Below are 14637 nucleotides of genomic sequence, written 5' to 3' on the forward strand. Positions count from 1 at the left end.
GGTAGCTTCTACTTAAACGAGCGTACATGCGCTTTAAATGTATAAAAATGAATATAAGATTGCGCCATTTGTGTATATTTTTTGTGAATATTTTTTGCGTGAAATTATTTCAAAGCTATTATTAATTATCCAACTAAAAGTGTTCACGTTATTCGCGGATTTTTCCTGCATGTTATTTCGATCCGTTCATTACGTGTCATGACTTCCGTTTATTACGAAATCGAAATTAAACGTTAAAGCAGCTAATCACACCGATCACTCGACAATAGTTAGCACTGACCCAAATTTCTTTACGACGACATATTAATTATTCGACGAGAATGCTGTCATGACGCAAGTTTGTAAATCGCACATCAATTCGGTTATGCAGATGTTATGACATCGTGTTTCTCGTTTTTGAGTAGTCACACGACGCCATTGTGTCCCATAGTAATTAATTCTTACGAGACGAAACATTGCTTATTTCGTTCTCACGAGAGTAACGTTCCATCGTAGCACAGTGTGAAAAGGAAATTCGTTTTACTTATACGCTTCGCGGTAGAAGCATCTGTTTGTGGTCGTGACACCGACTGTAATTGCGTCGTGTAACAGAGAACTCGAGAACTCGCAAATTTTTGTTAGCGAAGACTGTTGGTGCATTAACTGTTCTCGAGCTATTTGTTTTTCTCTCAAAAAGAAATTAGATTTTCATAGTTGTTGCATAAAATAATACAGTTAACCGAAATGTTTTCAAAATAAACACTTCCTATTAATGGAAAGCAAGCAAATTCTCGCCGACAGGAAGCAAAATCGAGGCAGCAAAATTTCCATTTTCTAAAGAAAGAAATTTACTTGAGGTTTTGTTCCGGGGAGATTTATCCGAGAGATTATTTTGGCACGCACTCTCTCTTTTCCGTAAGAGTCTTATGTCGATCATGTCTATAGCAGAATATTGTCCGAAAAAGAAGCAAACCTTTCAATATTACAACGCGACTGGCGTGCCCGCACCCACCGAAAGGATCCTTTTCACATGTGCCCATGGTGTGGGGGAGCCCGTCACGCGAGGAAATTCTGTATGGGGTTGGCCGGGCAACAGACAGTATTATGGTGTATGTCAATATCCCGGACGGTGTTATCATTCGGAAGCATGCATGGCAGGTGTAGGAAATGACGTCACGCACCTCGGGACTGCCCCGCTGGAAATACGACCTTACTGCCCCTTTATTCGAAGCAACGTGCATGGAGAAAGCTTCCTTTATGCAGATGCAAGTTTCCATTCGCGGTGCGGTTACCGGCTGGTGTACGAGAATAGTTTTCGCTATGAGAGCAAAGTAAAAATGAAAGAAGAAGTAGCAGAAGAGAAAACATCGCCGGCGTTGCCGAATAATAAAATTATCCCTCGTTTGTGGCGCGTCCTTATCGATCCATCTCTTCGAAGTACTCTTCGCGATACGAGGGTGAATGCAATTATAAGGAGTTAATTTTCGAAGAGTATCTGAGTCACGCGATCTCGTACGCGCCATGTATTCAAATGTTGCACTTCAATATAATAAAGGATTAGGTGAATCATCGTGTGTAACTAATCGCGGCCGATAAAGCCGAGCAACGATCGGGGATCTTCGCATTTGGAAAATATCGATCGTCGGGCAGATCTCGAAGAAAATCGCGTGCACATGTTAAATTATTATGACACGCTAACAAGAAATTGTAACGTCATCTGAATTCCAAAGAACTATCTTAAAAGCATATGCATAAATATTAATTAGAATCGGACGACGCGCTACCGAGTGTAAAAAAGATTCCTTTATCGAAACTCATCAGTCCGACTCGTTTCCTGTGTGTGGAAGGCAGCAGTCTTTATTTGCCTGGAAATCAGATAGCGGACGTACGTCGTGCGTATTTGAATATGCGGGTATTCGCACATCGAGAAGCTTCGCGCCAGCCTGTTATTTAGCAGTCTTAAAAGTCAAGAGCGTGGCCGATACACTCTGTTGGCAAGAGGAGCACCGTTCGGCGCGCTCAGTCAGTGTTCTTTGAGTGTCAAGCTATCCTAAAGGAGAATCTTTACACGAGCACGGGTCAGCGCAAACATTCCTTCCGCCTACCTGTCTTGCCGAGCAGTCAGCTGTCTCGGGAAATTACCGGATATCCTCTTAATCCTCAATATATCATCATTCTACTAATTACATCAATGAATTAATTTGTGCTGTTAAAAAATATATATACATTTTCTCTTTGTTCTACGGAAGATCCCAAAAGAAAAAGTGCGAAATATCAATCTCTACAAACGGTCAGAACTGCAGAGAGAAGGGATTAAAAAATTAAAATTGATTTCAATCGAATTTTCAATATGTCTCGGGAAATTACCGGATGACTACCTCTTACTCCTCAATATACCATCATACTATTAATTATATTAATGAATTAATTTGTGCCATTAAAAAGTATGTATATTATTTCTTTGTTCTATGGGAGATATAAAAAAAAGAAGCGCGAAAAATCAATCTCTGCAAACTCAGAACTGCAGAGAAAAGAGATTCAAAAATTAAAATTTTCAATAGAATTTCGAATGTGTACTCGCTGAGTAATCCATATTCCGCGGCAATGCGATTCTTTTGATATGTGCTTTAATATCGAATCGCTCTTCTTACTAAAACCGTCTCAGCTGGCACAATTTCAAAATTTTCATCGCCGTGCATTCTTGCAATTCTCGCAATACGCTAAAAATCTACGAAAATTTACTTGGCATCATTTTAAAACTGCGATCGTGTTATTACTTTGTTCCCGCGGGTAGGTTTTCCTAAACGGTGAATTTTCTTAAAAAATTCATTGGAGCAGTTGTACGAGATGTTGTTATCCTTCCGCATAATTGAACTTTGTAATTTTCTAGCGCGAAAATTCATTCGTTCTGAGTCGTGGCGCGCATCTTTTCGAGATTAATATACAAAAGAAGATTTGATAGATGGAAGATATTATATCATCGCTTCGTTAGCTGTGTAATATTCTAGGAGTACCGAACCATTAAGTGTACCTTGCGTAATGAATGGCGGAGGTCTAGTTGGGAAAATCATTCTCTTTTAATCATAATGCGTTCGTACGTCACAATTTAAGCGCCGTGAGAAAACGTCGTTTCTTCCGGTAGGCTTTCACTCCAGTTTAATCTCCGTGATCGTTCACGACTAGGCAGTCTTGACATTGCATCAAGACGACGTTTTACCGAGGAGAAAGCAACCGCTCAGCGTGGATGCCAGTTTACTACTTATTAAACTAAATATACCTAGTAAATAGATCAATATACATGTATGCATACACAATGTGTGTATAATCTGTGGAAAAGATGTAGAAGGGAAACGCAAAAACTATGCAAGAATATTTTGTGAAAGAAATATGTGACCTATATAGATATAATAACGCATTACGCCTCTGTCCTACATTATTGATTCACGTCAGTCCACTTTTCGATTAATCCACTCATTTCCACTTAGCTTAACTTATTTTCGACAGCATAAACTTTTACTCGCAACGATACTTTTGTCGGCAATTGCACGCTCGGTTTACGTACCGATTTCAGGACGCGGGAAGCTGATCTAATCGTGGAACATCCTGCGAAAGCGACCATGTCGATTAGAAGCATTGCTCGATCAAGATGACGTCGGATAAGCAAGCGAAATCATCCTCTTGGCTGTTACGATCCTGCAAGAGAAGCCGCTTTAAAATAGAATTGTTCTACTTGGTTTTCGGATATTTGTTGACGCATTGCTCGGCTAGAAACAATCCTCCTCGATTTCTCATAGATGGACAAACAGAGATCGTGCTTAGACTGAAGGAAGGACCCGAGACTCCAATTGGTAAAGATCATTTTATTACGTCTCTTCTAAAAAGCACACTCATAATTCCGTCATTTTTTAACTCTACAATTCTTTTAAGAATAAGATATGATACGACTCCAAATAAATATACACGGAAAAAAAAGATCTGCTACATATGGACAACTAACATAATTTGTTGTATTAACCACTTTTTCTTTGCCAATTTCCTTGCTATGATAACAAAAAAATCTGTTCCTGCAAAAAGTTGCTAAAGCAATAAATTATGTTTAGTTGGCTATCTTTAGCAAATTTGTTACATTAGCCACTTTTCTTGTTGTAGGAGCAGACTTTTCTGTTATCATAGCAAGAAAATAGGTTCCTGCTGCAAAGAAAAAGTAGCTAACACAGCGAATTATATTTAAATGTCCATATGTAGTAAATTATTTTTTTCCGTATATTAATGATAATTATAGGATACAGTAGGATAAATTGAATAGCGGGGGAATTTGGATAATATTAAGCGTTTGCGAATTTCAGAAAAATATGAGGCGCTTTGTTTTATGTTTGAGGTTAGCATGCTATATATTCATATTTTTGCTACATATCATATTTTTCTGAAATTGTCGCAAACGCTTAGTATTATTCCCAAATTCCCCCGCTATTCAATTTACCCCGCTATACCCTACCTGGTATATGAGAGTCTACTGCTATTATTAAAAACGGCATTTTTATCATAATCTTTTAAACCTTTAATACCTTAAAGATGTATTCTAAAAGATGTATCCAATATTCTTTTAGAGCTTAGGAACATTTTCATCTGTTTCATCTGTCTATATATTTGATGTACCTAGACTTTGCTATATTATAAAGATATTTGCAAAATACTCTTACGAAATACACACTTTTCGAGCGTACCATTAATTGTGAAGCGGTATAGTATGAGAATGCAATGGTCGTCTAATAGAAGGTAGTCATACGAAAACTTGCCCATTGTATAGAAACTTTTGTTCGACTCTGATACGCATGATGGAGGAGCACGAGCGCGTATTAATGTACACACGCGTCGGTGCCATGATGGGCCGGCTACGGATCACAAAATTTATTGCTAGTTTAACGCACCCACCGACTTTCGAGCACCGTTGTACGAACCGTTGCTGGCTCGCTTCCAGCCACGCGGATAAAGTTCGCGTTTAATAATTTTCTTCTCTCTTTCGCGTCTTGTGGCTTTCGACAACTTTTTTTCTTATCAAAATTGTTGTATTTAGATAAGTGGTAGAAAGTAGTAGTTAGAGCAATTAGAAAATTTATATATCGTAATTATCTTGGTTGAGAAATCTTCCTAGTGAATCACTTGCCACAATTGCATTTTTTGTTCTTTTCATAAATATTACTTCTTCCATTCTTTTATTCTTGATTACTTTTCTCATTCATACTATATCGTATGTAGTGCGGATATTTCTGAATAAAAAGAAATTGTTCGCAGGCAGCTTAATTTACAGTCTCAAAGGCTTCGATCCGGATGGTGATAGCTTGATATTTGGCGTTCGAAATCAGCCCGGTAGTAATGTGATTCGAGTTGAGAACTTTAGTCCCAACGAAGCCAACATTTACCTGAACAAGTTACTGGATAGAGAGGTAATTTATAAAATCTACATTTCTTTTTCTCTACTCGTAGTGTGGCGGAAATTGTATAATAAAATAAAAAGCGTTTAATAAGTGTTTAATCAGTAATTAATAATACTTACCGGAATTATGAATTAGGCATCTTTAGTATCTAGCTCTTGAAATATTCTTATTGAAGCCATAACGTTCAGAATCACGAAAAGAAAATTACTTCTTAATAACTGTTCGTTTCAACAATAGCTGAGAACTATATTCGGTTAAATGAGATGTTTAGAGAGTTACTGGTCGATCAACTCAACTAGGAAGACAATGCAGGAAGGAATACCGCAATAATTTTTACGTCGGTCTCAACGTTGTACTTATCCCTGTTTCGCACGAACGATTTACGCGCCATAACTTCCCTTCCAACGGAACCCCGCTCATCAGATATTTTACTGCTCAAGGAAAAACTAGATAATACTAATTAAAATCGTTGCAACTTATAGTTATTTGTGCCCTATCATTCATATTTATCTCATAAACAATTAAGAATATAATTCCACATTAGAGAGGAAGAGAGATATCGCTACATATCGCACGGATCAGCGTAAATAATTTTTGCAGTTCTTTATGGTGAATTGTTTCTCTGTATTTCACCCTGTTGTCCTTGTTACGGTATTGCTAGTTACAGTACGAATAATGTCGAAACCATTAAAGAGAAATTCAAGTATCAACGGCAGGGACGGACGTACCTCGAAACCAATCATCTTCGCGAGGATCCACTTCACAAGGCTGTTATTTGTCGCTATCATCGGATAGCACGCGTGAAGTAACGCGACTCTGAAATTAACTTTCTATCGGCGATTATTTTATATAGTACATACAATCGAGCCACGATGATCATCGCACACGTGATACAATTTTTAGAACCTACTTCGAGCGTGTCCAGCTTAGATTCCTTGTGTTCTACTCGACTCTTACGTCTTACTTTCTTGGAGATATCGCGAAGCTCGACAGAAGAATACGACACGCGAATACGCTGCATCTTCATATTTCGCGATATGCGCGCGACTTCTTTCTAAGGTAATCCGACGTTGAACGTTATCTGTACTCTGTCAGGCCAAGGACGAATTTGCGCTCGTGCTAACCTTGACGGACGGCAGACTGGGCGAGGGAAATTTCATCACGCAGAGTCTGCTGCTTGTGGTCGAGGATATTAACGACAACGTACCGATTTTCCGTCCACATCCGTCCTCGTTGACGCTTCGCGAGGACGCGAGACCAGGTGATTTAATGACGGTGGAAGCCACCGACGCCGATCTGGGTGTTCATGGGCAAGTAGTTTATTACCTGCAAGAACTGGATGGCGACAACAACATCTTCAGTATATCAACGGTGCAGGGCAAGGGTGTCATACGCTTAGTCGGTTCGTTGGATTACGAACGGAAGTATCTATACCAACTGAGAGTCTTGGCTGTGGATCGCGCAATAAACGAAAAAGTATTTTTTTATATATCAAATCTATTATTATTAAAATGAATGAAATTTTATGTTATATATATTGACTGTGTCTCTCTTTCTGTAATATTTTTTATTAAAACAATATCACGTTTGTTCTGATATTTAAAGACCTGAATGCCTTTTTCTTAAAAAAGATAATAACTAATTCTACAAAGTAACGTTTGAAACATTTTCTAAGATGGCAGGATTATTTAGACAAAAATATAATTTAGTGCGTAAATACTAATTGAGCTTTTGTAGTGGTTTCACGTATCATCTATACGTGTACAAAAACAATCCATTTTACACCCTGAAACAGTAAAATACTTTTATCAGTTTTTATTTTGTTATGTGCATCTTCTAATTTCATAAACTTACTTGTGCATTTCTTTTCATACGCAAACACGTACATGTTCTGTAGATAAAATCTACGGACAATAATTTTTTTTTGCAAAGACAAACGCAATAAAGGTTGAACAATGCCAGGAGACGATTATCTACGTTCAGCTACTTACATGAAGCAATTTCCTGCGTATAAGGTAGTTTATTTATACTTAATTATTTCAGGTAAACACAGGAACGACTGCGATTTTGATCAAAGTACAGGATGTGGAGGACCAGCCGCCGGAATTCATAGCCATGACGCCTGTGGCGAGAATCAGCGAAAACGCCAGGATTGGTACATCTGTTTTGCAAGGTCAGCATTACATCGTCTGATTCAATCACACGCACGAGATAAGAAGATTATTCTGATATATTGATTACACATACACATATTAAGATAAATACAAGCGGAATTATTTCCTTTACGTTTAAACGCGATCTAACCGTGATTGTAACTCGTTAATATGATAACAGAAAACTCGAATAACAGAATTTATTTATGGTAGGTTCAGTCACTATATAAAGAAAGATAAAAATTGATAGGGATGTTAAATGTCATAATATATCGATATATATACATGCTATATTTTTTAATAATTTTCTGAGGTATTTTCAAACATCCAATGGAAAAAGCAATTGTTTGTACTTCGAAGAGGTACTCTACATTAGATAAACTCTAATGGTAAATTGTGTTGCAGTTCGTGCCGTAGACGGCGACAAGGGGGTAAATAACAAGGTGACATATAGTATCACAGAGGGGCCGAGATATCTGTTCGATATTGATGCGACGTCCGGCCTTGTGTTCACCAGGGCACAGTTGGATAGAGAAGCCGACGAAAATAGCGATGGTACTTTCATTCTGGAAATTACAGTGAAAGAAGTGTCAAAGATCAATCCACCGCCATCCGTCAGTACCGAAGTCACCATCATCCTCACTGATGTGAACGATGAAACACCAACGTTTAGAAGTAAACTCTACCGTGCTGAAATAAACGAAAACGCACCACAAAATACGCCGGTCACGTTCCTCGGTGATGCCGTGCCGGAAGTTTTTGATCACGACTTGGTGAGTTCGAAAGAAATCACGACGTTTAATGCGACATTTTACTTTATTTCCACTTTATCGACGGCAAGATCATTCCTTTGACTTTGTGAAGAAAAAAAAGAAAGAATAAAGGAATCGTTTTTTTCTTCTTCTTCACTAACTTGCAATGAAGCAAATAGCTTTTGAGTTACAAGCGAAAAGAAACAATAATAGGAAAAAAAGAAAAAAAGAAAAATTTCAATTTGATCGTTTTTTATAAAATAATCATGTTGCGCTTTTAAGATTTTAATTTCAATAGAGTAGAATATATAAAGCTTAAGAATAATAAAATATTATATTTGTACAAAGAATAATATTCATTTCTTCCTTTTTTCATTTTAAGAATATCTTTTGCGAGAAAATGCTGATTCTTTTTAGGGTTCCAATGGCACGTTTCATATATTTGTCAAAGGTGATGGTGGAATGTTTGATGTAACACCATCTCGTGGGATTAACGAGACACCGTTTTTGATACGCGTTAAGGATTCCAGTAAGCTCGATTTTGAAAAAATATCAGGTATGAAGGAACAGCTCTGTAATTTCTTCTTGATTAATTTCTGTAATTTTTTGTTGATTCAGCTAGAATGTGTTATGAATTTAGTGTCCCATCTTTGGTACGGTGTAGTCGTACCTTAATAGCAGATAATTAACAGTTAACAGATAATTTAATTTAATTTACATTTTATTTACACTGTTATATAAATTTGATTTCGTGCACTTGTTTTTGTTGCAGCGGTAAACTTTACTCTCGTCGCGAAAGAAGTTACACCTATCTCGCCGAAGTATAGCGCGGTACCGGTTACGGTTTTTATAAAGGATCAGAATGACAATTATCCTGAATTTACGAAGAGTGTCTACGAAGTCTCGATCCCGGAAAATTGTGCCGAAGGCACCACCGTGGCTTGGGTACAGGCTTTGGACGAAGATAGCGATAACTTCGGAACGCATGGAATACGATATACAACCTTAGGCGGTAGCATTGCACATGCGTAAGATAATAAATTACAAATGCTATTACAATTCTGGGCAACGCGACTTTCATTTTTAATAAGCAATCAGCTTTATCAGGATTATTTTTCGAAGAGTATATACCGAAAAAAACTTTTTGTTGTCTAGTGTAACTAAATGAAGAATTAAGGACGATTCCATAAAATATAAACAAAAATTAAATCAATAAAATAGAATCGCGACAAAGATTAAATCAATAAAATAGAATCGCGACAAAGATTGTAGTTTACGAGAACAAGTAACGTTTCACCGCAGACTAGAGATGGATCCCCTCACCGGTGTGATAACAGTCAAGCATTCCGGGCCCAATTTTGATCGAGAATTAGTAGCTCGTCATTATCTCACAGTCGAGGCTCGAGACGATTTCGGAAAGGGGAACCGCAATGCCGCACAATTGATAGTTAATGTGGACGATGTCAACGACAACGCACCTGTGTTCCTGCAAAACAGATACGAAGCAGTACTGTTGGAGAATGAGGATCACTTTGAGTCTCCCCTCGTCGTCGAAGCCTTTGACATCGATTTAAACGGTTAGCGATAGCATAAATAAAAAGCAAATATAAACGCATAAATAAACGCACACATACACGTCTGTTAAAAATATCACATCTCTCACGTATCCTATGCGTTGCATTTTACAGGGACGCGAAACAGCGAGGTGGTTTATGCATTGGTATCGGGCGAATTCTCTCGAAATTTTACGATCGATTTGAAACGCGGCGTTATAACGCCAGCGCATCCCCTGGATTATGAGGCTTTGCCCATCAAACAGGGACACAAAGAAACGGCTATACGTCCATTGAGATTGACAGTGCGAGCTAGAGATATGGGCACGCCGAGTATGAGCTCCGACGTTCCTCTGATTATTTATTTGAAGGATATCAACGACAATCCGCCCGCCTTCGAAAGAACGTTGTACAAGAGGAGCATCCCCGAGGATTTGGCGGGCGGTACGAGCGTTGTGCAGGTATTGTAAATATAATATGACATGTTATGCAGATCGTCATAAAATCGTAAGAACACTACAAACTGCATGTGAAAGATAAAAAATAGAGAAATAAAAATTCATCATATTAGGAATGATCGAGTCAATAGTAAAGAATCATTGATGGCACAGGTGAAAGCTTGGGACAAAGATCTGTCATCGCCAAACAACAAATTAGTGTATCGAATTCAAAGCGGGGCTGGAGACAAGTTTGTAATTAGTCCCGAAACGGGCGTAATCCGAGTAGCTCCCGGCTCGAATTTAGACCCGGATCTGACGTCGCCAAAAACAATGAGATACAACTTAAACGTTATCGCGATCGACAGCGGTACGGAGATTCAACGGACGGCAGAGGTTCTCGTGAACATCACAATCATCGATGTCAACAATAAACCGCCTGTTTTTACTGAACCTGGAACTGTCACCATCAGAGAGAACACTCAGGTATGCTGATTGATAGTATCAGATTGAGTCATAAATTCCCGTTTTTTCCCCCTTCGGCTTTACTCTCGAAAGTGTAAAATATTTTGCAACAAAGGCTAATCTAACACATATTCGTCGTTATTAATAATAATGCTTTCGATTAAGAAACACTTTATTGACTTGTTCTATGTAAGTCTTTAGAGAGAAAATGAATATTTGCCATTCGTGAAGGTTATTTGTAACTCGATATCTACATGGAAAAAAAAATTTGCTGGCTCAGCAAATTTTCTGCTGTTCTAGCAAAATCTTTTCGTTATTATATGAGCAAAAAGATTTGTTAAGAATACTAATCACTATTTGCTGGATATATAATAATTTGCTGAATCTACAAATTATTTTGCTATAAGAATCATGATGGATTTATATAAGCAGTTACAATTTTGCTCCAATAGCAAATAAATTTACTAAGAATACATTATTTTGCATCAATAGCAAATTAATGTGATTCTTAGAACAACTACACTCAACAAACTTTTTCTATCCTAGCAACGAAACTACTTCTGCTCTAATAATAAATAATTTGTAAAATTAGTTACGTCAACTAAATTTTTTTTATGTTACTATGCAGTAGCAACGATGATTTTGCTAAAAGAGCAAAATTTTTTTTTCCGTGTAATATTTGTCTTATATGGGAAAATATCGATGAATAAATGAACGCGTGACTATTAGGTTGGCGCGTACGTTCATCGCGTAGTGGCTCAGGATCCCGATGTGGCTCCGATACTACGCTACCGGGTGGATCCCAACTCGTCGGAGGCACGAAATGAAGAGGGCACATTAATCAAAATACAAGAATATGACTATTTGGCAGCGCTGGAATTAAACGCATTAGACGGTCTATTACGTATAGTAAGACTGTTAGACAGAGAAAGAGTGGAGACAATTAGATTGGGGCTCGTGGTTGAGGATTTGGCCGCAGTAAGAGGCTTGCAAACTGCATCCGGTTAGTCTTGAAGATATCGCATATATAAATGTATCTCTCTGCACATAGTGACAAATATCTAAGATAATTTTCAAAAATCTCTCATGTACATCCACGACAAAAAAGGCGATAATTTCGCGGATTTTTGAAGGTTTTACGCGCTTAAGGAAGGAAATAAAATACTTCTCTTGAAATATTTTCATATAAAGGTTCCTGTAAAATTCTTTTGACTGCTTTTCTACTGTGCGATTTTAGACATAATTGTATTTATTTCAAAATAATTCACACATTTAATGTCAAAGCGTAATAACATGAAAACGCTATGAAAATGCTTGCAGCCACGCTGAGTATAATTATCGAGGATGAGAACGACAACAATCCAAAATTCCGGAGGCCCTTTTACAGACGCTCCGTTACAGAGAATAGTAAAAATGGTGTTAATATCGCGAGTATTGTTGCCGACGACGCTGACAAAAATCGTAGCATCACTTATTCTTTACAAGGGCCGAGGGAGATAGCCGAGCTTGTGCATTTAGATCCTGAAACTGGAGAAATGGTTGTCGCCAGTAAAATCGACAGAGAAATGTATTCGTGGCTTAACTTTACTGTCAGAGCTACAGACTCCGGAATTCCACCTCGGTATGCAACAGTCAAGGCAATTACAAGATTATTATATTTATTTAAAAATTGTCGTATAATATAGATAAAGTTTAGATGAATTTGTTCTTTAAAAACTTATACATTTCCATTGATATAGATATCATGTTAATGATATAATAATTAACAACACAATGTACATGTTAACAATATAATTTAATAGTATTGATTTTATAAATATTTCATTTATTTTGTAATATATAATTTATGTATATGTGAGCGCGGTGGCTAACTAATTAATAATATTCCAGGAATACATTTTTGCTAGTGTACTACTTTGATCTGGTGAAATGTGTTGTAGGTCGAGTTTGGCGGAAGTGTATGTTCAAGTGTTAGACGAAAATGACAACAATCCGTATTTTATTTCGAACATCAGTAACGTGTCTGTCATGGAAAACTCCAAAATCGGCACGGAAATCACAGTTATACAGGCGCGAGATCCCGATAGCGGGGATTACGGCAAAATTACTTATCTCTTAGACAGAATGTCATCACAGGTAAGAAGTGTGAACACTGAAACTTACACATTAATAACAGACAAAAAATTCTCACTTATATTTTTAACATAATACTGTGATCGTTACTTAATATTCAAAAGAAACTTACTATACATGCATACAATACGAAAAGTCGGAAAGTTTTTGGCACCATCCCAAAACGTGTTAGTGCATAATATTCCAGATATTAAAAGTTTACTCCGTTTACTTCGGAGAAGTTGCAGAATGTATATGTGTACTTATACAGGGTGTCCCGCATAAGACGTACCAAAAAAATATATAAGTAGAACAAATAAAAATGAAACATGGTCGAAATTATTTCTCGAACAACTACGTAAAATTTCGAGTTATTAAATAAAATAAATAAGCCAATCAGAGCGCGCGACGCGGCCGGCGAAGAAATGGCCGATTGTTCACGGGCCTATCACGCAGATCTAAGACGTAGTCTCCCCCCCTCTCTGGGCCTATGAGATAGACGCGTGAGCAATCGGCCATTTCTTCGCCGGCCGCGTCGCGCGCTCTGATTGGCTCATCTATTTTATTTAATAACTCGAAATTTTACGTGGTTGTTCGAGAAATGACTTCGACCATATGTTTCACTTTTATCTGTTCTACTTATATTCTTCTTTTGGTACATCTTATGCGGGACACTCTGTATATCTAAAAAAAAAAAATAGTTTCGGTTTTGTCGCAATAAATCTTGTTTCTTTATCTTGTACAAACGTTTTCTTTCCGACAGTACTGTATTTTGCAATAGATGATTATATTCTATTCTATTTAAAATAGACACCATTATTATTGTAATATTATTTCGAATGTTATATCAAATTTTATGTCAAATGTTATTTCGAGTAGGGGACTTTCGCTATCCATCCAGAAACCGGATCCTTGACCGTGGCCGACGTTCTAGACTGGGAGACGAAACATAGCTATGTTTTAGTTATAGAAGCTTGGGACAATTATCAGTTTGGTTATACAGCGGGGGAGTCACGAAATGCGTTTAAACAGATCCAGTATGTTCGTGAGATAATCTGATGATCCAATTTTCCCGACTGAATTAAATATAACAATTAAATGTAACATCCACGCGCGATATTACGAAATTAACATACTATTTTAGAGTAACCGTCGTTGATGTGAACGACAATGTTCCAAAAATGGATATACCACGAGGTTGCGTCTCCATATCGGAGTTTCACGACATACGTGACCTGATTTTCGTCGTCAAAGCGAAGGACGCGGACGATCCGACCACACCAAACGGCCGTGTCATGATTAGAATCGTTTCTGGCAATGAACTAGGTACGTGCTTAATTTCCATTTATACATCAGCCGATTCAACAATTTATCAATATTAATGGCGTGCAGTATTTAAGTAAATGTGTACTACATCCCGCGAAATTTATATACTTCTGGAAACAATTTGTATATTTTTTAATTGGATATTGCTTGCGAAATGACATTGATGAAATATTGGTCAGAGCAGGTTTGTTCATATTGGAGCAAACTGATTATTGGACGGCGAAGATCAAAGCTGCGCGACCGTTGAGGGGAAAATTCGGTAATTATACGCTACACATGGAAGCGCGTGATTTAGGAACACCGACCAACAAAGATAGTGGAATTTTGGAAATTTGTGTCACGGATTACAACGATAATCCACCATTGTTCATTAGTCCTCAGCACAACACCACCATTCGAGTTCCAGAGGTTCGTTTATCTTGAAT

General features: G+C 37.6%; 1 protein-coding gene across 2 annotated transcripts in view; it reads left to right on the forward strand.

Moving 5' to 3' along the window:
- The window catches only part of LOC116850270 (cadherin-23), a 40594-nt gene that overhangs the window by 1792 nt on the left and 24165 nt on the right, over positions 1–14637 (forward strand). For both annotated transcript variants that reach the window (XM_032828337.1, XM_032828336.1), the window contains exons 3-18: positions 3551–3827; positions 5272–5423; positions 6510–6890; positions 7458–7587; positions 7973–8340; positions 8737–8875; positions 9092–9347; positions 9622–9896; positions 10008–10333; positions 10484–10795; positions 11504–11777; positions 12095–12395; positions 12715–12910; positions 13766–13923; positions 14031–14212; positions 14397–14620. In XM_032828337.1, coding sequence (XP_032684228.1) covers positions 3626–3827; positions 5272–5423; positions 6510–6890; positions 7458–7587; positions 7973–8340; positions 8737–8875; positions 9092–9347; positions 9622–9896; positions 10008–10333; positions 10484–10795; positions 11504–11777; positions 12095–12395; positions 12715–12910; positions 13766–13923; positions 14031–14212; positions 14397–14620 — 3876 coding nt within the window. In that variant the 5' untranslated portion in view covers positions 3551–3625. The remainder of the gene's footprint in view (positions 1–3550; positions 3828–5271; positions 5424–6509; positions 6891–7457; positions 7588–7972; positions 8341–8736; positions 8876–9091; positions 9348–9621; positions 9897–10007; positions 10334–10483; positions 10796–11503; positions 11778–12094; positions 12396–12714; positions 12911–13765; positions 13924–14030; positions 14213–14396; positions 14621–14637) is intronic.

Source organism: Odontomachus brunneus, unplaced genomic scaffold (genome assembly GCF_010583005.1).
Source record: "Odontomachus brunneus isolate Ranch 3 - 2012 unplaced genomic scaffold, Obru_v1 Obru_scaffold_140, whole genome shotgun sequence".
Taxonomy (NCBI): domain Eukaryota; kingdom Metazoa; phylum Arthropoda; class Insecta; order Hymenoptera; family Formicidae; genus Odontomachus; species Odontomachus brunneus.